Genomic DNA, 27,623 nt, shown 5'->3' with positions numbered 1-27,623 from the left:
AGTGAGAGAAAGAAAAAGGAGAGGTCGCAGTTCGGACGATGACTGACTACCCGGTTGAGATTGTGTGCGTGTGTGTCCTCGAGATCTGACCACACACAAACACACGTAGCAGAGCTACCCACACCCATGTTTCTACTGTTGCTTAATGTCAGTAAATTCGAGTAAAATCACAGGCTTCGCTTATCCCGTTCGAATGCGCCAGATGAAACTCAGACGTGGGTGGGTAATTTATAATTCACACGAGGTCCCTAGATAATACTTATCCCGTGCAAATAGGGCTTAAGGCTTGAGCATGACTATTTCTCTATTGAAGTAAGACCTAACCATAATGTAATTGTTGTAGTTGAATGCACCTTTAAAAATACATGTTTTGGAGGGGCATTCGATGCTTTTATTGCATTTATTTTATTAAGAGAGAGAGATGGGGAATGACATGAATGGACATTTTACAAACACTAAGTTCAACAAGAACGCTTGTGTAGTGTAGTGTTAGGCATTCAAAATTGCCAGCAAGCTTATGCCAATCATCAGAATAGTTTATTTATACATATTTTTTATTTAAGGTTTTATTTACCATTAAGCCAACACAAAAGTTCAACAAGAACACTTTTGTGTGATATGTTAATATAGAATGTCTTCAAAGTAGCAGTAGTCAAAACCGCAATGTCCATAATTCAATTCCTAGTCGGGATCTTTGTTGCATATCAAACCCCCCTCTCTCTCCCGCCACATTTCCTGTCTGTATCTCTACTATCACTATAGAATAAAGGCAAAATGCCAAAAGAAAAAGAGGTTGGCATCAGCAATGGAAGCTAGCAGGAAAGGCATGCGTTTATAGTAGTCTTTCAAAACCTTTCTGGATTGTGACCATTCAAAGTAGAGTCATTTAAAATCCTCAGATTCATCTTTTGACCCCATCATGAGTCTTTGTTGAAATGTTTGTTTGTATTGGTTCATAGAATACAATACAAATAACATCAAGCAAAAGAAAATATATAGGGTGAGAACAGTCCCTATTACTCTGTTGAACATAGTGAACTCATTTTGACCAGGACTCTGATTGTTAGCAATATATCATTGTCTGAAATGCAGTGTTTTCAGGATTCTTTGTGATTTTAATATGTTTCGTGAGGTGACTCTTGGACTGGGAAATCCTGCATACCTAACTCTCCATTCTCAATGACTTCAAAGGTGGTCCAGAAGTCGTCAGCACTAAAGGTGACGTTCCTCATATTCAGTGCAGTTTCTGCAAGCTCCGTGGATCGCATGCTGGGAGAGACCTACCGCAAACACAACAAACAGATAACTATATACAAAAACAAATAAAAAGGTTTAACAATCAAACAAAGTCAGCACATCTTGCATATAAAAGCTCAGATCATAAGCTCTCTGGATCAATATCATGCCTTCAACCATCTTTTTTTCTCTTTGAAGAGCCACTCAATATTTACCATGTAACACTAACCGCACAGATATCTGACTTCCAGCCATGTATATACGGTGCACTGATTAAATACTTGCTTCTTTGTCAAGTTATCAGGTGTGCCTGAACAGGACAGAACCAAGCAAATGTGCTACTAAACTCCACAGAGAGGAAGCAGAGAATTAAAGTCAAACTGTGCTGTGCTCCTCTTTAACCCCATCCCTATTCTGCCGCTGCTGTCGACCTGTGAAAGGAGTCCGTAACCTGCAGCGGCCTGCGTGCCTTGTAAAATGCAATTACTCAGACAATTAAATCAGACGTTTCTTTGATTAGTTCGCTTTTGATTTATTTCTGGAGCGGTAATCCCATCAGGTTAAACCACGAATGTCTCAGCCCTATTCCATCAACCTCTCCACCTCTCATTCTACCAACCCTCATCCCTCATTCACCTTACAGATGCACACACGCACGCACACACACACACACAGTTATACCTTGATTAAACAGCAGTTCTCTGGCTCTTTCTTTTCCAGGTACACCTCGAAGATCAAGTCCCCAGCCGGGGAGAACTGGGAAGTAAGAAAGAAAATAGAGTGAGACAGAGAGATCAGTCGAATTACAAAAACAATGCAGCTGGATTAATTGGCTTTTCTTCTAAATTCGCACTCCAGTGTGGCATGAATCTAAATGGAGAAAAGTGAGAGAAACGGTTAGAGGATTTGTGGAAAGCAAAGGTCGTTTTCTGAGCTAGAGTCAAACTAAATCCCAGTCACGTTAACGGAATGCAAAACCAGGCTAAATAAAGAGAACATGTGTGAGACATACTTGTTAAGGTGGAAGCACATAGTGCATGGTTCATCTACACTAAAACTGATACGCTCTCCCCTGGTGTTAACTTTAAGTGTGCAGTCCATTTAATTCTTTTTTTGAAGATGCACCTAGAAAAATGTTCAGAAGTTATTATGGGAATTAAAAGTTGTCAAGAGGGAGATATGGGCTGTAACAGTCTTTCCTCAATCTTGTAAAATACAAGGCATGCCATTCTGCAAAAAAATTCAATATTTTTATTCAATGTTACCTTTACCACCTTTACAAATTGTTGCTTTTCTGTAAAGCAAATCTCAAAGACTTTGTTTTTATTAATTTACTGTTTGTACATTCAATTATGGAAGCTACACAAAGAATCTATACTAAACAAAATGTTAAAGGGTTAATGCACCATGAGTTCCTTACATTTCTAAGCCTAATTTGCTTCCTTGCCGAGAATGAGATGAAAAAATCAATACTGCTCTCATGTCTGTCTGTTGAGTATGGAGCTAGAGCCAGAAGGTGATTAGCTTAGCCTAGCATAGAAACTGAAAGCAGGGGGGAAACAGCTAGCTTGGCTTCCTGACTAAAGTACATCAAACAAACAAACCAAAATTATACCAGAAGCCCTAAAGTTCACTAATTAACAGGTTGTTTCTTGTTATTTTTTTGAAGCCAAAAAGTTGTGGTTTGAGGTAGATGTTTAGAATTTCTGCTTGTATATGTATTAAACAATGTGTTCATTACTAGCGTTAACCTTTAGAGGCTTTAAGCTAACCTAAACATTTTTAACAGTAAACAGAGCTGGGCTAGCCATTTCCCTTGCTTTCAGGCTTCATGTTACACTAAGCTACATTAAGATAACCTTAAGCTAATCACACCCTTGCTGCAGCTGCAAAGACATGAGAGTAGTATCGATCCTCTTGTCTAACTACAGTAAAATAAATAAGTTAACTAAAAACACAAGCCTACGATTATCCTTAGAATAGACTTCATTTGAGAATGGGGATAATCCTCTTACAGTGCTATTTGAATTCTTCACTCACAGATCAATAGAAGATAAAAGAGAAATATATATTTCTTTAACTTAATGTAACCTATGTGAAAATAAAAGGAAAACTTTTACTGTAAGTGGCCTTTCTGCCTGATAATCTGGAGGTCAAACTCCCAGTAATATTGCTCTTATCAGTACAAATTATGGTACCTTTCTCCATGTGTTGGACCTATAATCCTCTCTGCATCCAATTAAAAACAGACTTTCTGTGTGTGAAAGACCAGAGAAGTTAAGGGGGAGTGAAAATCTAGCTTTAAAAAAAAAAATATCTATCTCTAAAAAAAGGAACTTAAGTGAGTGCGAAAGGTTTCTTTTCCCTTGGCTACCTGGAAATTACAGTTACTTTCCCTTTGTCATTTGTATGTGCTGGTGAAGAAAGGTCCATTATTGGTTTGAGAACGATTGTATGAAAAGAGTGGCAAACACCTACAGGCCATCAATTAGGCTGATTAGGTTGAGAGTTACTAAAAAGAGGCTCTGCATGGACTGGATGAATATAATGGATATTTCAAGTTACAAGTTCAAGTTACTGACTAACTTTCACTTCAACTTTCTTGGCCCTAAAATGACACAGAAATTACAGTCATTCAAACCAATGGAGCAAAAGAGTTATGGAGTTATTTTGGGGTGCTAAGTACACTTTTCTTTCTTTTCATTTATTGTTGGGAGGAAGACCAGGCACATTTTACACACAGCATTTTTCAAGTGAAAGAGACAGACAGGAAATGAAGATGTTGATGATTTGCTGGAGAAGAAAGCAAAGTGCAACAAAAAGAAGTGTTAAATGGTTTTATAGCTGATGGGGAGACATCTCAGCAACGAGTAAGACAATCAGTAATGTTCTATTTGAAATGAAGGCATTTCTAATCTCTACCAAAGTCATACTCTCACTGCACTAGCCCTGGCTGTAAATGCAAGTATTGATTTTAAAGTGCCACTTCCAACTTACAAGGCATGACATTGCCTTGCACCTCATTATATCACTGATTTACTGACTCCCTCAGTCTAGCCATACTTTCCACTAGCAGTGTGCAGGCCTCCTTGTCATTCTCTGCCTTTAAAAGGAAAATGGATAAGGTCAGAACCTTCACCTGCAGGGCCCGAGCCCTCTGAGACAAGCTTCTTGCAAGTGTCAAAAGCGCACGTTGTCTTGGTATTCAAGTGCAGACCCAAGAGCCATTTGTTTAGCCACATCCTATTCCTTAAATACTAACTGTACAGTACTTTCCTCCCAATTTGGCAATTAAGCTAAAAGTACCGCTGTACCTAAGTAGCCTCCCCGAGCAGCTAGAACAGTCGCAGACTCTTCGTCTTGTTGTAAAATTGCCAATCCAGACATCAATTTGCTTAATTTTGCAAAGTGATGGAAGTGGCTCTATTTTCAGAAGAAATACCTCTGACATTCCCGAAGTCATTCATCTCCAAGAGACTCTACAGAATTAATGTTGATGGTTTGAGACATGTTTTCACAACTATCTAACAACATTTTCATGATTGGCTGTTATTGAAAATATGATGAATGTGGAAAAGAAAATGTGTTTTTGCTCTATTGCTAACAACCCAGGCCGAAATAGCTACACTTTACACCGTTCCAATAATCTACTGAATAAAGACCCAATGATGTTGATTCTGTACTGTGAACCTTTGCCGGAACAAACTTCTGTTCCCCACAGTGCTACAAATGTAAAAGACGGTTCCTGGGAGAGTCTGCTCTGTTAGAAGGTCTCAACAGGTTGTCAGCAGTGATGTAAACTGAGAAGAGACAGTTGCAACCAAGGGGAAGCAGCCTCACCTCCTGAGAAGTACTCCTGGAAGTGCCAGCTAAGAGTTTGGTCAGGTATTAACCAAAAAGGCCAAGGTGATAAGAAACTACCTTGGCTAAAGGGAGATTGACCAAAAAACAAGACACAAGGGATGGGAGCGCCTTAAGGCTACAGCCACACTTCTAAGTGTTAATTTTTTTCATTTAGTTTTGGAACAAAAAAGATCTCCGTCCAAACAAGCGTTGATGCTCAGTATCAGAAAGGATCTCTGTCCATTGTAACACGTCTGACAATTAGTGATAGACCAATTTTATCGGCCGGCCGATATATCGGGCCGATATTTACGTTTTTACGTGTATCGGCGATATGAATGTAAGATGATTGCAGAAGTGACACCGATCTGTGTTTTTGTTTATTATTTTTAAAGAAATGGCAGAGCAGATTCCGAAAACAAATCCAGTGTGGCAGTTTTTTTTTTAATGTAAATCGAGGGAGCAAAAGCAGTATCGGCAGCTTGCGTCGGTCATCGGCTAAGGCTGATGAAAAAAAATTAAAATCTGTATCGGCACTAAAAAATCCATATCGGTCGATCCCTACTGACAATGCATTTCACCCATTGACCATTCGCATACACTGGGCATGCACCTGCAGTGTAAACAGGAGGCAGATTGTCTAACGTTACTCTGAAAATCATGGATGTATGAGTTGAAAATACAAAAAATACAACAATGGCAAAAAGAGACCGACGACGAGGTGGAACTGTTACTGAATTAATGCCTACCATACCGATAAGACAAACTGACATGGGTGTCTGCATCGTTGTTTCTAAGGGTCTCCATTTCTGCTCATCCGGACTACAACGCAACCCAAACGGGGTCATCAGCGTTTCCAAATGTCTCCGTTTTAGGGGCTCAGAAACACCAGAGTAGTGTGGACACGAGCCGTAAACATAGCAAAATATATTTGTTTTTAAACAAAAATGTATTTGTATGGCTGTATTCTAAGGTATAAAGGAGGTGAGCAGCTTCTCTTGGGTGTGCACCAAGGGGGTAAGCTTCGCTTCAGAACTCGAGCCATCTATGGCGCCATTTTGTTGCTACCTGGCCATCACCTCCTGTTAGCATTTTTTTTTACGTCACTTGACAGCGAATAACTTTACATCTGAAGCGTTTAAAGACTATTTGTCCATTGTTTATTTCTAAAGAAACACGACAATGTATAAAAGGCTCCATTACCTTGTACCTCACGTTATGGCTCCGTAGCAGACGTTTTTGTAAAAATAGGCTAACGATTGTGTCATAACCAAGTGACTTACTGTCGCACAGTAGAGGAATTACCGTATAGTACAGGAGAAGCTCGCAGGCAGTTTCGACTTACGTTAGCTGTTTAGGTTTAATTACTAATGTTAACTAGCATGTTAGTTAGCAATAATTAGCCTGTGCTTATGTTATCTCCTTACATATACCTACACTCTCCATCTCTGTAAGATTGGGAATGATTGAGATTTCTCTTGGCACAGCTACCAGAAGACTTACAACTTTCAGACACGTTGCTCACGTCACATTTACGTTGTCTCTGTCAGTTGGAGGCTGCACAGTAAAGCTGGCCATCACCGGAAAAGTGCTTCTAATAACCTTCACTGGTCTCCGTCCAGAGCAACAGGGTCTATTGGTCCATTTTATATATGTCAATGGTGTGCACTCTACTAACAAACCTTTGTTTTGTGTACCATGCTTTGAGCATTAATGAAGTGTGACAATAGAAGATTTGTGTCTCCATCCTTCTTTGTCAAAGTGGAAAATTGCTAAATTGCCACAACAGCAATGGTATCATAACTGATGTAAATCATAGTCCAAACTATGAAAATAAAACAAAGTAAGTCCTATATAAAAGGAGATGATCAATGTAAAACAAATGCAAAACTTGCTAAAATGTTAAACCATCCTTAAAAGAAACTCATCCATTATCTCAACAGAGAAATTTTCCCCATGCTGACTTGTAATTGTGCTGAATAAATTATTGTTATAAATGAAAAACCTAGTACATTTTCTATTTTCCTACCATCATTTTGTTATGTAAAAACCCTAAAACCCCAAATTTGTGTACATAACCAAAATGGTGTCCCAATGTACCCTGTCCGACAGCTTTATAATAGCACTGGCTTTCCACTGAGTAACCCTGCTGACCCACAGCAGAAGACATGTTCTGAAAGCCTACGGACAACGTGGAGAGAAGGGGGGGAGGGAGCACAAAGGAGCGGGCATAAACAACTTATTACAGATTTCACAACGACAGCGGCATGTGATTCAATTTTTTTTCCCAGTTATCTGAACCAGATGTTTTTCTCAGCTGTGGCATCCAGGCATAAAGTACCTGCTGTAAAGGTTAACAGGAACACAGCCCTTTTTCCTCACCCGCCTACTGCCCACCCCCCATTCCGTTCCATTTTTGCCAGAATAACAGGTAACTAGTTCAAATGAATCCCTGATTTGAGAGACGCTGACACATGCAGGCAAATCAACACACACACACACACACACACACACACACACACACACACACACACACACACACACACACACACACACACACACACACACACACACACACACAAACAAACAAACAAACAAACAAACAGAACACCCATTGGAGATTTTCATTTGGGTCGACTTACTGTGGTGTCCTTCTTGTCGTTCCAGCGTGTGATGAAACTATTCTCTCTCTCCATCTGTTGCACCCGGTCTTCATTGACCTGTTGGAAACACACAAAGACACATCAATTCAAACTCAGCCAATGAAGAGAAACATTAAATTGCTTGATAAAATCAGAAACCATTTTCAAAGGGAAGATTAGCCCTTAAAGTGCCCATATTATGAAAAAATCACTTTTTCTGGGATTTGGGGTGTTCTTTTGTGACTCTGGTGCTTCCACACACATACAAACTTTGAAAAAAATCCATCCATGCTGTTTTGAGTGAGATGCGGTTTCTGAATGTGTCCTGCCTTCAGTCTCCTGGTGAGCTGTTCAAAATCGGCCTCGGACTGTGACGTCACAGTCCGAAATGAGCTGGCTAACCACAACCGTTAGCTCGTTAGCATGCTAACCGTTAGCATTAGCATGCTAACGCTAATGCTAACGCTAGCATGCTACGTCGTTCTCAATAGCAAAGCACTGCTACAACACACACAAGTTCACCATAATCTACAAAATAACTACTTACATGTGCGCCTACATTTAGAAGTCTCCCAGCTAATCCTGCCTTGTAATTGACCAAAGTTGGAGAAACAGGCTTTCTTTTACTGTCTCTAGAGTTAGCTAGCTGACATGCTCTACATCTGAACTACTGAGCATGTGCGAGTGCAATCAAAGATAGTACAGAAGAAGAAGAAGAAAAGAGGTCTCACTCTGTAGCTAAAACAGAAACCAGGTGAAAAGAGGATCTGCAGCAGTGAGAGAGAGCTGTGCAGTACAACAACAATATGGTGTTTTTTGAAAATTAAACCATGTAAACCTATTTTGGTACAACCTTAAAATACAGTTATGAACCTGAAAATGAGCATAACATGGGCGCTTTAAATATAATACATGGAAGACTAGATTAAACCAGTAAAAATGCATCATACACAAACTGTAGAATTGGGTCGTTCAGCTAACAATTCTCAAACTAATATTGAAGAAGGAAGTTGGCTGTGAGTGTTTGACACAGCTCAGCATCAAGTGAATACTCTTTTCTTTCACAAAGCTCTGTGTGGGGAAATTATATTTTTTTATTCCAATTTTTTTTTTATAACACCATTATCATTTTCAGAGAACAATTTGCTTTGTTAGAGTTCTACGAATGGAAGAGAAGATTGGGGGAGAAAAAAAAGAAAAACTCAAAAACTCATCGAGTTGTGTGTGTGTGTTTTGTCCTGATAATGGGCCCCGTCTATGACATCCAGCACAGAACTGGAGCTTTAATTAGAGAGATGTCTCACTCGTTTCATGTCACAGCGTGTATATTCACTGCTATTGGGCACATGATTGGTTGAGCTTGATGGCTATTTGTCATGCGAATGATGGCGTCCCGAACCGATTTGGAGTGAATGCTCCTCCTTTAACGTCAGAACAAGAGGGATCCAGGCGTTCTGTTGGGAATTAGCAGTCACTCTGTGCTGCGTATCCCATAAGCCAGGCATCTCTCCAAGGGCAACATTGATCCCACATCCCCGCCCATGCGCACATCAGCAAAGTCAAGCCAATTGTGGAGATTTGGCAACAACAGTTCTGCTCTCCAGATGGTTAAAGTAAGAGAGAGTAAATAAAGTCATGCGTGCAGCTTAGTTTAGATATGCAATATGGTAATATATAAATGCATTCTCTAACCTGTCATTGATTGGACAGTCATCCTTAATCTAGCAGGGAGACTATATTAGACTGCATGTACTGTACCTTTCCTACAGTGGTTTTAAGCAGGAATATCTCAATTTATCTTCTAGGTTATTGAACAATATGTATATCTTTAATTTTGGCGGTTCGGTGCATATCATAGAAAAATGTTTTTTTTGCAATGTCAGTGTGCATTTTATAGAAAGAACTATAAATCTGCCGACCGTCTGTCACTTGTATTCACTTTATCTAATAATGACATTTTGGTCAGTAAACATAATAATCCTTTAAAAAAATAAATGCTGTGCCGGAATTCCATAACTACTAGAATTGCCGTGAGCGGTCATTTTGACCGCCAGATTCCAAACTCTATAATCTCTCATGATAAATAGATAATGCGATATCGTATTATGTATTGTGTTAGGATATCTTTAGAAAAACGTAATAACACCAACATGTACATGTTAACGAGTTTAATTATACATTTGAGTAGTAATACGTGTTTCAATAATTCATATCATGGCATAGTAGGCCTAAACCGTAATTATTTCATACATTCATATCCCGAAAAATATGGTGTGGAAATTCATTCAACTTAACTCATAACAGCCAAATAACAATTAAAAGTATCTTATTTGAACATTTAGCTATAACCTAACCTGGCACTGCCTCCGTTTTGGCGTCTGCTGCGGTGCCCAGCGCTGCTCGGACCGCGCGCCACTGCCCTTTATTCCTCTGTAAACTCCGCTCTCAGCTCCTCTGCCAGTTGCTGCATGAACTTCCTCTGGGCAATTTTACTGCTGGTGCACTCCTTGGAGAGGATGTGTGCAATGATTCCAGCCAATTCAAGGATGTATAAAGTTATATGAACATGTAGACAGCCACTGCCATCTACGTCTACCGCACCTTTCACAGAGCGAGCGGCCGGTGTTTGCCTTCTGATTCAAAACAGAGTCCATCCACGCCGAAGTAGCCTACGTTACCGACTCTGGCTTTGCCTTCAGCCCTTCGGTGATGCCCACACTTGTTACTCGAGACCGCTAGTTACGTTTCTCTGACAGGGACTATGATAGCTACTAAGCAACCAAGATGCATCTAACTTTATTCAGCAAAGTTATTACATATAAATTTCAAAATGGTAAAAATGACCATTCTAGTTTTAAAAAGGGACACTTTTTTACATGTAAGTATCAGTTTACACATCATTTAAAGTATTATTCAGCCTGTGAAAACAGTTATATAATGTATTCTGTGGACCTGGAGGGAGCTTTGTAAAGTCTGAGCCCTTATGATGTCATCAGGGGAAAAAGGTGCGTTTCCCAGGCAAGGAGGTTCTGCATTTTGGGAAATGTAGGGTTCCACACCTCTTTTTTTTTATTGGTCTTTCACAAGTCCCCCAACTTTTTGTAACTGCAATGCTAAACCGGCTGCAGTGCACCTTTAAAAGAGCTTTTGGTCACACCTGACGATAAAACCTTGCTGAAATATAACTTGGCTGCTTAGAACAGTGGTTCCCAAACCTTTTTACGTTAAAGACATCCTGAACTGACAAATATCCACGGACCCTCACTTGATAAACTTTTGTCCCAGGGTCCTGTAACTTTTTGCTTTTAGAGGTTTTATCACAGAAAGTGTATGAAACCCATGACCAAATGCATAGTCATACATTCTGTAATTTGTTACATATGAATGGAATTACATAAAAAATAAATCATTCCCCTTTTTGCTGCGGACCACCTGGAACCCCCTCAAGGAACCCTGTGGGTCCCCGACCCCCACTTTGGGAACCACTGGCCTAGAATCCTTTCTTATTTAAATAGATTGTATATAAGGACACGTGTTGTAAAAAATCTGATGTTTCTTTCTCTCTTCCTTTATCATTAGGTTATATTTTTCAGCTATCAAAACGGCTCCTCACATAAAGAACAAACTCAGAGTCATAAGCCTGGCCTCATTTCGCTTCAAGCGAAGGATGTCCTGAACAAGATTCCGATGGTATTTTTTGTACCAAAAAAACAAATATAATCTCTGTTTCCTGGAGATGCGTGCTGTCGTTTTGTGCAGAGCACAGTCGGCAAAGCCATTGGCTTCCAGCTTGACATCAAATTAAACAACTAGTTTACCATGATTGGTATGTAGGATATAAAGTATGCAAGAGATACCAATTTGTTTTTTTATGCAATAAAAATCTGATGTAGGACCACGCTCAGCTCAGCCCTTTGTCACCCTCCTTATCGTCTCTCAATCAGTTCCTCACCACTATCATATGTCAAAAAATAAATAAAACATTTTGACTCACATTGAAGAGTATTATGTAGTTGCTGATGAGGTCACGGATGACGCTAGTTTCCTGTGGGGTTTGTCCCCGAGTCTGGAACAAGCAGGAGGAGAAGACCGAGGCCAGTTTTTCGCTCGGCATGTGGTTGAGGTGGGAACACTGCTGAATCCTGAATCACAGAAAGAAATGTGGTTAGAATAACCAAAATGTAACTACACACACACACACACACACACACAACACACACACACACACAAATCAGCACAAACAGTTTCTATCTCTAGCTCAATAACTCTGTCAATCTCTCATGCCCACACTAGGGGTGGGAATCTCTTGGCACCTCACGATTCGATTCCGATTCAGAGGTCAATCATTCCATTTCTAAACTGATTATCGATGCATCTCGATGCAACAATTTTTTTTATGTAAATTTCCATTAGTGTTAATTTCGTCAGACGAGACAAGACTAAATATGTTCGTCAACGACCTTTTTTTCCATGACTAAGACGAGACGATGATGAGACTGTGCCAATGTCCAAAAACGCTGACTAAGACTAAATTAACATGCATTATTGTTGACGAAAAAAGACGAGACTAAAATGTTTTGCATAAAATAAAAACTAAGATAAAATCTCTCTTCATTTTCGTCTACAATCGTCTCTACTTTTTCATCATGAGATAGAATATTCAGCTGTTACCGAGACCCGATGCTACGGCACCGAGCCGCTCTACGCGACTCGTTACCTACCGGAACAGAATCGCAGCCGATTTTGGTGCGCCGCTAAGCCGCGCTTCTCTCCGATGCTCCTAAACGGACGTTAGCGCTAGTTAACACTACACTTGGCAGCAGGTAACATAGCATACCGTTAGCTAGCAGTTGGAGTAAACATGGTTAAAATACTGACAGCTAAACGGTGTAAAAGTGTCTGTATTTCACCGTGTAGGATTCCAACACTGAGACGTACGACAGTCTGCAGCTGCCGTTGTCTGAAAAACACATATGTTGCGTTCACTTGAAATACGCCTCGCCAGTTTCGTGCTGCATTTATTTTATTGTAAAATATCCTTTTCCCATGCAGTGGTTGTTTTTGTCGTTTACTGGTGAAATAAGGAGAGGCTCAATATTTATATAACTTTATATAATTTATTTATTTTTATAACTATTTGACTGAAATGGTTATCAGAAATAATTTATTTAAAAAAAGACTAAAATGTTTTGACTAAAACTTGACTAAAACTTTTAGTCGACTAAAACTTGACTAAGATACCTTGAGTTCTCTTTTGACTAAAACTAGACTAAAATGACGAGACTTTTAGTCGACTAAAACTTGACTAACAACATTTTTTGGCACAAGACTAAGACTAAATTAAAAATAGGTGACAAAATTAACACTAATTTCCAAGCGTGATTTAAAAAAAAAAATACATATAAATCAGAGTTTGCTACTCAGAGTTTGCTAATCACTTCCTAGATAAAGCAGCTAGTCAAAGCTTAGATTTTGATATATATTTGTCACACACAAGTTTTAATGAAAAGTTTTGTCTACTGAGGTTTTTATTTTGTATTCATTCCAGCCCAACGGGTCCCAACGGTACCTGCCGGGCCGGGCCGGTTTCGGACAGATATTTAGAAATTATGGTCGGGTTCGGGTCGGGCTCGGTCATATCAGCGCGATAAGGCATTTGTTGTAAAATGGTGCTGCGGCTCCTTTAAGAGAGCTCAGTGCGTGTGTGTGTGTGTGTGTGTGTGTGTGTGTGGTAAGTGGGCAGAAGAGAGAAAGAGGAAGCAGACGTGTTGTATGCAACCGGAGCAGAGTTGGTGGAATAAGTTTAAGTTTTGTACACAGCAAGGTTATAATCGTTAACGAAAACGAACAAAACAACGAAAACTAGGTGGGAAATAACATTGTTGTTAACTGAAATAAAAATAAAAATGAGGCATTACAAAAAAACGATAACTAGCGACAGAGTACTATTTGATTATGACTGTGTCAGATAAAAGCAAGTGTCTCGCAGTGGAAGGTGGTAAAATAAGTGGACAATTTATTAAAGGGAAAAATCCCACGAATTTGAAAGACCATTTGAGAAGCACGCACATGGAGGCTAACCAAGCTTACCTTAACAAGCAGTGACAGGGCAAGGAGAACGCAAAGCCCCCTTCCCCCGAAACAGAAGCTTAGAGAGAACACTACAGGTGGCCTTTCACCGGCGACCCGATAGCTGCTGGTTAGTAAATACACATGAACACTAAAAGCGGGAGGAAGCGTGGGTTAATATGTGTATTGATACTGGGATGTTTACACGACTGTGTGAGTCGATTGACTTCAAAAGGTTCGCCACTTTACTCAAACCAAAGTTCAAAACACCTGTTCATGTATGTCTTCTTTAGTCTGTTGGCTATTTAGGTTTTTTCCTGGCACACGTAACTTACACATTTTGCACTTACTGCGGCGTCTTGAGTAGACTGTTTACATATTTGTGCTCATCATCACATGTACATTTTATGTACTGGTGTTATTGTTGAATACATTGTGAATACATATTTCTAAAATGGTATGTTTTTGTTGAGTTATTATTATACTTTTTTCTGACCTTTTTGAATCTTGCCCCCGACAAATAACCCATATTACAAAAAAAAGACTAAAACTAACACTAAAACTAATAAAAACTAAACTAAAACTAAGCATTTTCAAAAAATAGAAACTAAACTAAACTAGCAAACCCGCTTTAAAAACTAAATAAACTAAACTGAATTTGAAAAGAAAACGTCAAAACGAAATAAAAACTAATGAAAAATGCAAATCTATAATAACCTTGGTACACAGTGTGTGTGCAGACTGAAAGCAAAGTTCATTCATTTGCTCACCAGAAACGGGATTTTAACCCCGACATTATTCATTTATAACGTCCGCCCTACGAGTCTCCCCTGGTTTTCTGATCACGGTCGGAAACGAAGCAAGCAAGAAAGGTTAACACATTGGACATTTTAACAGCTTAACGTGCGCTCGTTCCCACGTGTGCACTGATGCGCTCATCTGTTGACATTTCCGAATGCCTTCCTACAGTTGCTTAATAAAAGCGGGCTTTCCACACAAACAAACCTACCTACATGTTTCATTAGTATGAGAAAAAAATGAGATTTTAACTGTGTCGGGCTCGGACACAAATTTCTTAATAACTGTCGGGCACGGGCCGGGTCCGGTCAAGGCTCTGTCGGACGCGGGACGGGCTCAGACAGAAAAACCCGATCCGCACTCTAATGAGGAGGTCAGATGTAATGTGATAAAGTAGATGAACAGCGTATATGCGTTTTGCCTAATTATTTTATGTATGTCTTATTAGATCATGTGTATCTATACAAAATATAATTGTTTTTTCCTTTTGGCCATTTTTGTGTTTTTGTTTTTCTGCACTCTTGCCTAACTAAACTCTACGTTGTTGTCTATTATCCCATCCTCTTTCAGTCACTCTGTTTTCTGATCACAATACCCCAAAGTGAAAAGTCAGAAAAATCATCAACATTGTAAGTAAACAACAATAAACTTCAAATATATGATTTTCCAAACAAAAATGATGTAATTATCTTATAGTTTATTTTGCCATAGGCATCAACTGTGTTTACTAATTGCCTGAGTTTTTAATAATTAGCCACTCAATCTGTCTTACTTGCAAAATGCCAACAAATGGTACAAACGATATGGGATTGATTCATCAGTTTCAACCCAAAGACGCTGTTGCTTCAGTGACATAAACAAGCAGTCTTTTCCTTTTTAGCTTGTAATTTGAAGGACCTGCCACCATATGCACACCACAGCAGCACAGTATCCCTGACTAAATCAGAGATCCTGCCTAATTCCAAAGGGGGGGCGCTTTCCAGGAATCCATCCATTTGCGTGTCCACCTTTCCACTATTCCTTGCAGTGTCATCTGCAGAGCTTCACCTGTTCTATCCAACTCCTTCCATCAAAAAGTTTCTTTCCTTTCATTCTACTATATTTTACTTTCATTCTTCATCCATTAAAGTTCATCAATCATCACATTATCCACACCGAGGATACTGTGTCATGTGTGGGACCTTATTCATCCATCATTTCTGTGTTACTCTCTACTAATCCATTTTAAATGCCTCATCACTATTATGTGTAACATTCCATCTTTCAATCACATCTTCCATTAAATATACTAATTAATTTAACCATCTAAAGTTAAGCAAATATCTGTTGTAATTGCCTAATAAACCTAATCCTTCGATTTGACACATCAACCACTGGTTAATCTGTGTATTTTATTTTTCTATCATATTTTTTATCTATCTGTAAATATTTCCAGTAACTTTTACTGTTATATGTATGAGTAATTTTTCTGAATTTCAATTTTATTTTTGCATCTAGTTAGTTACCACATGCATTTCTCCTTCATCATTTCCTCATTCCACGCACCTCCTTGCAATAGCCTCCCATTTCAAGCTTTATGTGTCTACAGTTTCAGCTTGTGTGTGTGTATACTTAGTATTGTTATCAAGGTTGCTTCCTTTTTCTTTGTCTTTTCTTCCTCTCGTCCTTCTCATCTACAAAAACAAAACAAAAAAAAATACCACACAATGAAATCAGGTCCTTATTCATTATGTGTTGAAGAATGAAATGAATTCTGTCATGTCTGTCATGTCTCTACTGTCCATCTTTGTATGTGCTACTGTGCTTGTTCTTGTTCTCCATGTTGTTTCTCTCCATTCCACCTTGGACACCCAGTATGGATAAAGCTCCTTGGTCAGTAGTGCATCCTCTCCTTTCTTCAGTGTCTATCCACATCTCCTGCTGCTGCTCCTTCTCCCCTTAGGGCGTGGTCCTCCAGTGAGGGCCTCTGTTGATTATAGTCTCCATTACTCTTGTCTTCTGTGTTCTCGTTCTGGGAGTTATGGGATCTCTGTGTGTCGTGTCCTTGTTTTTAAATTAAGATATATTAACTGTCTGTACTACTTCCATGTCAGTTCTGTCCATTCAGATTTTTATAGTACTGTGTGTGTCCATCATACACATACTAATGCTGTGTGCCTGTTGTGTGCCTGTTGTGTATGTGTCTCTCTCTCTCTCTCTATGTATATTCTCTCTACACTGTCTATCTGTGTCTCTCTCTCTCTCTCTATCTCTCTCTCTCTATATATCTTCTCTCTATCTTTCTTCTTTTATCTATTTTATCTATTATATATATATATATTATCATATCATATATATGTGTATGTATATATATATACATGTATTTTTTTTTTTTTTTTTTTTTTTTTTAATTTTTAATTATTATTTTTAACTTTAAAATATTTTACATTTTTACTTTTTTTTATACTTTTTTTTTTACACTTTTTTTTTACTTTTATATATATTTTTTTTATTATATATATATATATAATATATATATATATAATATATATATTTATACTAAAAAGGGACATGGATTCAGGGTTAATGTATTATCTAATCAATCATCCTTGGCAGCTTCTTCAATGCATTTAGGGGTGTGGTCCAGGTCTAGACAATCTCCTTAACTCCAAACTGAATGTCAGAATGGGAAAGAAAGTTGATTTAAGAAACTTTGAGCGTGGCATGGTTGTTGGTGCCAGACGGGCTGGTCTGAGTATTTCACAATCTGCTGTGTTACTGGGATTTTCACGCACAATCATTTCTAGGGTTTACAAAGAATGGTCTGAAAAAGGAAAAACATCCAGGATGCTGCAGTCCTGGGGGGCGAAAATGCCTTGTTGATGCTAGAGGTCAGAGGAGAATGGGCCGACTTTGACTCAAATAACCACTCGTTACAACCGAGGTATGCAGCAAAGCATTTGTGAAGCCACAACACGCACAACCTTGAGGCGGATGGGCTACACCAGCAGAAGACCCCACTGGGTACCACTCATCTCCACTAAAAGTAGGAAAATGAGGCTACAATTTGCACAAGCACACCAAAATTAGACAGTTGAAGACTGTAAAAATGTTGCCTGGTCTGAGGAGTCTCGATTTCTGTTGAGACATTCAGATGGTAGAGTCAGAATTTAGCGTAAACAGAATGAGAACATGGATCCGTCATGCCTTGTTATCACTGGGCAGGCTGGTGGTGGTGGTGTAATGGTGTGGGGGATGTTTTCTTGGCACACTTTAGGCCCCTTAGTACCAATTGGGCATTGTTTAAATGCCACAGCCTACCTGAGCATTGTTTCTGACCATGTCTATCCCTTTATGACCACCATGTACCCATCCTCTGACGGCTACTTCCAGCAGGATAATGCACCATGTCACAAAGCTCGAATCATTTCAAATTGGTTTCTTGAGGATGTGGTGGAACGGGAGCTTCGTGCCCTGGATGTGCATCCCACAAATCTCCATCAACTGCAAGATGCTATCCTATCAATATGGGCCATCATTTCTAAAGAACGCTTCCAGCACATTGTTGAATCAATGAAAGAATTAAGGCAGTTCTGAAGGTGAAACTGGGTCAAAACACTGTGTTGTAGGGTGTTCCTAATAATCCTTTAGGTGAGTGTATATCTATCTATCTATCTATCTATCTATCTATCTATCTATCTATCTATCTATCTATCTATCTATCTATCTATATATATATATGCACCATATGAGAAGGTGTATCCAAACTTTTGGCCTGTACTGTGTGTGTGTGTGTGTGTGTGTGTGTGTGTGTGTGTGTGTGTGTGTGTGTGTGTGTGTGTGTGTATGTATGTATATATATATATATATATATAGATAGATAGATAGATAGATATATATATATACACACATGTATATGTTGTGTGTGTTTATACTTTGCAAATAACTTTGGATTCCGCAATAACAGCGCAGTGAAAAATTGGACTACATTTTCTACTTTAAAAAATATATATATGGTGAAAAGAGAGATGATGGGATAATGTCACAACATGATGCTAGACAGTAGAAGCATTAAATTGTCATTACGACACAGCATACTGGATGAATCAGGTCCTTAAGGGGAAATCAGAATAATAGTCATGCAGAAATGTTTTTAACTTTTCTCTCCCTGTAAGTATGTTACTCACCATATTGGGTGACAAAAGCAATGCAACTGTCGACTGTAATAGGGACACCATTTTTAGTCAGCTGTTGGTCGCCGAGCGCCTTGCCATCTGTGCCAGCAGCCAGTGTGATGGCAGAGTGCCACAGTGCAAAGTCCATCTTGTTGAAGCCATGGATATAAACTGTTCTAATAACGAGAGATAAAAAATAAATGTCATTTTTTAAATACACTGATAAAGTGTATTTAACAACAGTGTATTTAACAATACTGTGTTTCATACTGTATGTCAAGATGTTAAAGTTGTTCATGTATTTGAAAAAGCCCTGACAAGTCCTTAAATAAACAACCAACAAGATTAAAGGAATCCAAAATTGCTTCTGCAGAACACACATATATAAAACAGCCACTGGTTTCCCATGAGGTTTCATCAAAACACACAAACGAAGAGCAATTAACGGAGTAAGCACAAAGTCTCATTAGATTACTCTAAAAGGGAGACTGAAAATGTTGGCTTGTGTTACGAGCCACTTCACCTTCTCTGTTACTGAAGCAGGCAGTCTAGCGAGACTTTGATTACTGCGGATGGTTACAGTAGGTAAAGTGCATTTGGACTAACAAGACAAAGGCAAAATCAAAGCTTATAGTGTTGAATAATGCATCATGTTGTTGTATCGCAAATACGTTGCCAATTAGCACACTTTTTTTTTTTTAAAAGACATACCTTCCTCCCTCCACCATCAGCAGGACTTGAATCTTGTCCTCACCCTCCGTATGTGTGGAGACAGCTGGGGGGAAAAGGGCAACAAGTTGTATAAAATGCAGCCTCCAAAACTGTGTACATTCAGAGAGCAAGGTGTTCTTGGCTAATGTGTTGGGTAGGTCTGACATTTGCAGTTGTTCAATCTCCATCAAAAGCATGAGCGCTTCGAAGCTTTCGCCATGTAACTTGAAAATACATTCATTACCTGTCACTAAAAGGTCTCCGTTCTCTCAAGTATTCACTTATTTTTTTAAGTCAATCACTGCAAATAATACACTGCACAATATGTCTAGACATATCCGACTAGTCTCTGCAAATGTGCAGACATATAATGGAAAGAATAGAGAGGGAAAATGAGGGAACAGTGCTGTACGGTGGCGGAACGGCACATGTATTCAATTGGAGTTAATAGCATTTTTCTTGTTATGATGGGAAATCTGGGTATAGTTTTTGTGTCACTGACATACTGAAGGTAGGCCTAGTTTAAACAAAAGGGAGAAGTGGGGCATAAATACTAGTGTCAACGGACATCAAGCTTTACATAAAGTTGTTCGAAATGCACACAAATAAGATGGCACTGAGGGTAATATTTAACACACCACAAGAAAAAAAAGAAAGAAATAAAAAATAGTTCCTGCCATTCTTTAACTGTACAATCAATCTTTTAAAATAACAGTGCAAGGATACCAAAAAAACTAGGCTTAGGGACTCAAAAGCTCTGCTATAATCACTTCTGTGGGTTCAAGCAGCTGCTCGGATCATGGCCACAATCACACACATACACACACACACACACACAACAAATCAAGTACCAACAAAAAGAAAGATATGAGGCTCTGCAGTTGAGTCACAAATCTCTAAGCAACAACATCTGGCACTTTCATCTTACTCAAGTTGTCACTAGTTGTGCTCAAATAAGAAAGTAATAAAAAAATTCTTTACCCGAATAAAGAGCTGTCGAGTGGTTATTTATTGGATTTAGAGAAAGATTTTTTTTGGGGAAATACGCTTATTCTTTTTCTTGCCAAGAGTTCGAAGAGAACACTGGCTAACTCTTATTCTGTATGGTAAATATGAAGCAACCGCCAGCAACCAGTTAGCCTAGCTCTAGCCATAACGTTTTGTTTTTACACTTCTGTTTTTGTCCAGAGTAAACAAACAAGATAGAATGAATTAGTTAGCTCTAGAGCTTTAACTTTTGGACAGAACCAGGCTAGCTGTTTACCAGTGTTTGCGGTCTTTGTCCTAACCTAAGAAAACTTGCTGTTAGCTACGTCATATCCTGTTTGTTTAATCCAGACACAAACAAAAAGTGTAAAAATGACACACTGTAGTTTACGCTAAGCTAACTGGCTGCTGGCATTAGCTTCATACTCACCAAACAGACATCAGAGTGGCATTGACCTTTTCAACTCCCAACAAGAATGCAAATAAGCAAATTTCCCAAAATGTTAAACTATTATTTTGACCTTAGAATTGCCTGATTCTAGAAAACTCTGGACTCTGTGAACTTGGGTTAACCTACACATTTACCAAAGTTGAATGATTGGATGTAGCAATCTCATAAAATGTATCTATGGACAGTATTTTCTATACCTTAAATGGTTGTACAATCATCACATCACAAATAAAGAGTAACTCGTTTTTTCTATTTCCTCCGCCAAATATCACAATCTCTGCATCTGCTTCTCTAGTAAACACACTGATTGACTATCGGCACTGACAGGAAACTTAATTTAAAAAGAGAGGATTGGTGAAATATAAGTGTTATTTTGGCTAACAAGTCCTTTGTACTGTATGTTGAGTGAAAGAACAGAAACAATTAATCCCCAAAAGTCTCTCTTAACAAATAATTTGCCTTTTGTTTTCTTTGGCAGATTTTCAAGGGCACAGTATTTCATTCTGATCCAAACAACACGAGAAGAAAGCAGAGAACTTCATAGATTGATGTTGACTTGAGAGAGGTTTATTAACAGTGTTATCAGGTAAATGCAAAACACTTGCCATTGTTGTCTGAACAAACGCACGGCAATCCTCTTTTATCCATTTTACAGCTCAGTGGGACATTTTTTATGACTTAATATGTTTGTGTGATAAAGGAACTAAGTCTGCAGCCTTGTTCTCTCCGTAATTTGTACTGGGTGTCCTATAAGAGATTCAAATGTGCCCCCCCCCAAAAAAAATCAGGGGGATTTAGGGTGCTGGTAAACATTTCCAGTGGGCGCATTAAGTATTGTTTATTTGACGGGTATTATACGATAACCTCATATTACAAGCCCTGTTGCCCATCTTTGCAGAAACCTATCTATAATAAGATAATATCGCCTAGTCACTTTATGCAAACTCCCACACTATATACAGCATACGCTATAATATACACTAAATGTCGCTGTCCTGCGAAAACTTAAGTAGTAAGAGAATGTTCTCAAACCATATACAGTAAAAACACTTAAAAGGTGCCCCGTGGAGTTCTGTTTTGTAAAGAAACAAAATAAAATGATGTTAACATTTGCGTATCTCACACAAGCACAATGAGTACATTTTTTACCGTTAAATCCCGCATTGTTTACATCCACGTTAACTAGCTAGCGGTCTTCTTCTTCCCTGGTGCACATATGCGTCCGCGTGCAGGTGCACAAAAAAAACTAAATGGGGACCCATTTAATGCTACTCAAGGTCAAAAACACCGCATGGAAGTTTTAATCTATCAATTTATGTGAAAGAATTCAAAATAATCAAAACTGTTGCCAGCCAAGGTAATGGTTACATAACTAAGGCTACTTGAAATGAGTTGGAACATTCATTACGGTTACCGTTAATGTGTGTACTCACAATAGGTAGAAAAATATTAGTCTGATCAGAATTGGGTATTAGCAATTACTCAGTATGAAGTTAACTTCCAAATGAACATGAATCATCACTAACAGCTCTGAACATGTTAGCTATGCTTGCTATATATCTTTAAACTAATTATACCTTTAAATGAACTTCTGTGTGAACACACTGGCTACTAGATATGCTGGACTGCAGTCTTGTGCTGATGCCTATCTTAATTTTTAGATGATTGAGCAGAGCAATGGATTAAAAAAAAAAATCTCTATTTAGCCACTGCCTTAAGAGAAATCCACTCAGAAAATGGCACTGAGTGAGTCCAAAGTTAATGTGCTTATCTTGTCTGAAAACTGTTCATTTCATAAAGTTCTGGGTGGGAAGGCTGATTTGTGCACTGTGACAGGTTAATGATTATCCAACTGTATCTGTCATTTACCCCTAATTTATACTTTGGTTCTAGTTATTTGTGCGGCAGACATCTTGACACAAGACATCACAAAAAGATCAATCCTCTGTCAAGTAAACAGCTGAGCCCCCAAGAAGTCATTTTGAGGTAGTGCACTCTTGTTCTTTGGAGATAGGATTTTTATTATTTCATTTATTAATATTGCATTTTCGAACACAAAGTTACAAAGTGCTTCATAGCCAAGACAAATGGATACTAAACAATTGACAAAGATCAATGAAGTAATTGGAACGATGAGCTAAAGACAGTGTAAAAGTGTCCCAGTCATAGGGTTGAGACAAACAGAGAATAAATGACGGACAAGGCAATTAAGGATGAAATAAATGAAAGCAAAAGATTGGAGCTTTCACTATACCTCCAGTATGAAAACCCTTTAGTAGGTTTTGAGAAAAGATTTAGAAAATGATCATAACTCTGCCAGCCTGAAGTAAAAAACAAACAAAACAGAACCAGGCTGCATTACACTTGCAAAGAACTCCTTATGTAGTTTGAAAAGCAGCATGTTGGAAACATGTAGTGATTTTAATTGAAAAGTGTATTTATTAAATCCCTCACTGCTACGCAGGGGCATCTTTCATGTGGCGGTGTCACTGCAGAGAAAATAACAGTTAATCCCATGTCACAGACTGTGATTCCTAAAGGGATCCTTTCAAATGATCCAGAACCTACCATCCCCCTGACAAAACACAGTCCCTTCTGGCGCTAACGGCTCCTCGGCTGTTACAGTTATGGTTTGAGAAAGCCAGGAATAAAAATGAACACGGCTGCAGTTCTTTATCCCGCCTGAGATGAGAAGATGGGGCTGCACTTTATGCGATTTGATCGACATCAAGATGTAAATGGATTAAAAAGATCCATTGATTCTCCCCTCCTTCGCATCACACTTGAGCAATCGATCAATCTGCCAAAGTATGTGTGAACTTTTGAGCCTTCCCCCGTGACTGGCAGCTTCTCTCCACTGACTATCCTTAAAATAACTGGTTTTTGCTAGTAATGTGGAGATATTGGCAAAATCAATGTACAGTAAGTGGGCAGAGGAAAACTTAATCATACTTTCACTGAAACTTGATGTTGCATCACATTATTGACCTTTACTGGCCTCATATTAACAGAACGTCTTCTCATATACATGTCTGTGGCATCTTCTCCTTCTTCTTCAGTCCCCCTCAAAGGATAATTTTAATGAGACTACACTAGCTAGTTAGAACAAAGATCCAACAGAAATGTGTAATGGTGCGAGGAGCTGAAATGTCTTCTAACACTGGTTGCTTCTATACATCCTCTGACATGATTAAGTCGTTAACCAGTCCATTAAGTTGGACTGTTACGTTTTTGGAAATAACACAGTATATCAAAAATAGTGAACGTGAATTTTAATAAAAGCCAGAAATCTCAGCAATTGACCACTGACACTATTCAACCATACACAGATATGGTCATTTTAGGCTGTGAGATTTTAAAAGTATTACAATGTTTCCTCTATGTTGATTTGACCGTGGCGGCCCCCCACGGTAACATTTCTGCCGGTATCAGAAATAGGGCTGCACTGTTAGAGCGCATGTCGTTGAATAGTGCGGACACACGCAGATAACTAGCCAGTTGAGATTGTGTGTGTACGTCCTTGAGAACTGTAAGTCGTATAACTTATGGGGGGGGGTACGGATACGGACCTACCCCTGCTGCTAAAAATAATCCTAAAGGAAACACTGTATTAAATGTATTGTGTATTAAAAGTTCCACTGAAGCTATTTAACCAGGAACTGTTTGTTCCATATTGCCACAGTTTACATGAGCAGAGATGAGATAAATGTATTAACCAAAAATGAGTTTAAAAAAAATAAATTGTTTTTTATGTAAATAATAATGCAAGAGGTCAATCATGCTCACTTCAGTACGGGCTCTGTGAAGTCTCAATGCAAAATAAATTGATTTCAATGGAACTGCCGCGATCATTGGATTGTTCACAAGTACAGCAAAAAAAACAAACACAGATATTTCTCTGTTGCTGACCTTTTAGGGAATAGAGATACTTGGGCAGCTATTATATTAGCTGTGTCACAACATCCACTTTTACGAGGAACATAACTTAACTGTGCTCACATATTATCTGGCTAACAAGGACTGCAAGACATAGTGAGAAATAGAAAAACAATGCAAACAGCAGCATGCTTACTGAGCTCCTGTAGCTGTTTGAGTTGAAGAACTTCCTCCTCCCCCTCCTCCTCTCCTGAGCTAAAGTGCAGGACAGAGCCTGCCAGCAGAAACCAGCCAACCCTCCAGTGGTACAGGTCATGGCCTTCTTTGTAGTGCAGTCTGCCAATCAGCTCGCCGTCTTTCTGCGCCAGTCCCTCGACTTTAGACGGGATGAAGCACTGTGAGTCACACGAAGAGATGGAACAGGCTCGGAAATAAGAAACTTCAGGTTTAGCAGCTTGAAACTTCTTACTGTGGCGTGTCACCTCAAAACAAATTGCAACACAACTGGGGCAGCCTTCTTCCTTTGCTCAGTTTCTGGTCCCTGGTTGAATTATTTTCCATGTACATTCCCCTTTCTCCTGCTCGGCTCTGGCTGGCCGTTGGTTAGGTGATTCAAATTGAAATATGGAGGTTTGGAAGGCCTATGGTACAGATGGAGAGACATTTGGACTAATGCAGCTAGACCTCCCACTATCTTTGACTGGGTTGCCTGGGATTGAAGAAATAAAAAAGGGAATAGGGGACATAATTATGTAGGCTGTTATTACAAGATCCTGTCAGCATGTGGGGGGAGAGATAGTAGACCACTTGTCTTATTTAAAGAAGCACAGGCAGCATGGGGCTCACTGAGGATAATGTGTGTGTTGCAAAGTAGCAGAGTAAATGTTAAAGTACGGATGTGCTGCACTTCTGCAGCACATACACAGTTTCTTCTTTGTAACTTTTAGTGAAAAACAAACTTAAAAAAGGAGGCAATGGAAATAAGTGTGTTTGTGTGTGTGTTATATGCAAAGTGTGTCACCTTTGTTAGCGCCTGGATCCAGTCATGCTGCGTTTCCTGTGTTTCAGCACCGACAATCAGTACTCGCTCCGTCTGCATGTACAGCTCCACGGTAAACACAGCCCTGCCAAAGACACACGGCTCACTATTAGATATCTGGAATGGAAAGTGTCCTCTCAAATACATGCATGCAGGGAACAATCACCCAAATCTATGCACATTTGCACACATACAATTAAAAACCGAGGCTGACTGTCAATGGAACACACAGTGTGAAAATACAGTATGCTGGTTAGTCCTATAAAAGTAAATGATATGAATGAATGAATGAATGTGGGAATACACATTAACCCTTTTTATTGTTATACAGTAGCTTTGCTACAGCATGCTATAATATTATGTAAACTGTCATGAATGTGTTTTTATACAATGTGTGTCAGTCAGTAAGTAAGGAACATTCACTCCCCTGGGTTGTGAACAAGAAAATGTAGGTGCAAATTAGGTCATATACACACCAGCTATATAATCCTTAAAAAAAGCATGCATGCACTTCCACACTCATTCATCCAAACACACTTGCAGGCAAAACTGTTGCTGTCGGAAGCAAAAAAGCAGCTATTAATCTTTCTTGGTCTTTCTCCTCCTTTCGTCAGCTGCCACCCTCTCCCTCTCTCTCTCGCTCTCTCTCTCTCTGTGTGAAGGTACAGAGGTCAGAGTATCACTATCTTAATGGTTTGAACACTGCCAAGAGGTGGCCCCTATTCCATTGGTACGCTACAGTGAGGGAGGCTCTAAATGCTACAGCGATGGGTGTTTAAGGTGGTGTGTCAGGGGGGTCACGGCAGTGCTGAGTTGCTCTCTTCTGAAGCGATTCAGCGGAACAGGCGAGACAGGGGTGTTTGTGTGCCCTCGCCACCCTATTCTTCCTTCTTCTTTCTGTCTTTCTTTGTTTCTTTCTTCCTTCCGCCCTCATCCCTCGTCCCTCCCCCCTCCCCTCACCGCAGGTGTGCGGGCGCTTGTTAGAGGGGGTCCCAGAGGAAGAGCGAGGGATGGAGTGGTAGAGGGGTATGGCAAAGTGCTGGGCAAATGGTATCATAAAGTAATACTTGTTATTTCTCTTCTTTCCAATATCTTGTTTATTTTATACACATTTAAACAGGCAATTGTGCACTACAATAACCTGCTTACTGTAAAATTAGCATTTACATGCAACTGGTCAGTATGAGGTTTCTCCTTTACCTTAAAAAATTATATATATATATATATATATATATATACACACACACACACACACACACACACACAATTTTTTGGCACTGAACGATGATTACTTCCGAGAGGAGAAACTAGTGTGGTCGCCCATGTACAGTGACAAAAAAGGAGAGACACAAGTGAGACAGGTCGAAGCAGCCAACATCTGAAAAGACAAAGCGGCACTTCAACTAAACACTGACACACAATCTATTACATATCCCAAAAGGACATTAGTGTAACTCGGGAGCACGTTTAGTCACTAAATGTAAATTCATGTAAATTCATTAATTTATCATTTATTAAATTTATTAAAAGGCAGATCATTAGTTATGCAGCTAAATACAAGAGCAATAAAATAGGCGACGCACATAAAATGAAACATAATTTACTTTTCAGCTGTGGAAACTGATTTTAGGCTAGACTATAGGCCTTATTTTAATTTATTTTGTAGTCAGACTAAGAGCAGTATTGAGCTTGTATCCAAAATACAACCTCACTGGATTTGATATTGGCTAAGGCAAAGGCAAATTACAGTACACATTCTCATGTGCTAATTTGAATGTGCTCCAGTAAAAAAGTACTTTCTGTTGTTGAGTGAAGTT

At 39.1% G+C, this 27,623-nt stretch overlaps 1 protein-coding gene across 1 annotated transcript in view; it reads right to left on the bottom strand.

The window, feature by feature from the left end:
* zmp:0000000660 (arf-GAP with Rho-GAP domain, ANK repeat and PH domain-containing protein 2) overlaps positions 1-27,623 on the bottom strand; it is a 132,556-nt gene that overhangs the window by 18,869 nt on the left and 86,064 nt on the right. The window contains exons 17-24 of the mRNA XM_039821848.1: positions 25,789-25,891; positions 24,964-25,162; positions 19,454-19,517; positions 18,751-18,918; positions 11,716-11,863; positions 7,722-7,799; positions 1,918-1,992; positions 1,163-1,280 (exon numbers count right to left, since the gene is read on the bottom strand). Coding sequence (XP_039677782.1) covers positions 1,163-1,280; positions 1,918-1,992; positions 7,722-7,799; positions 11,716-11,863; positions 18,751-18,918; positions 19,454-19,517; positions 24,964-25,162; positions 25,789-25,891 — 953 coding nt within the window. The remainder of the gene's footprint in view (positions 1-1,162; positions 1,281-1,917; positions 1,993-7,721; positions 7,800-11,715; positions 11,864-18,750; positions 18,919-19,453; positions 19,518-24,963; positions 25,163-25,788; positions 25,892-27,623) is intronic.

Source organism: Perca fluviatilis, chromosome 14, assembly GCF_010015445.1.
Source record: "Perca fluviatilis chromosome 14, GENO_Pfluv_1.0, whole genome shotgun sequence".
NCBI lineage: Eukaryota > Metazoa > Chordata > Actinopteri > Perciformes > Percidae > Perca > Perca fluviatilis.
This window is presented reverse-complemented; position numbering and strand designations above follow the sequence as displayed.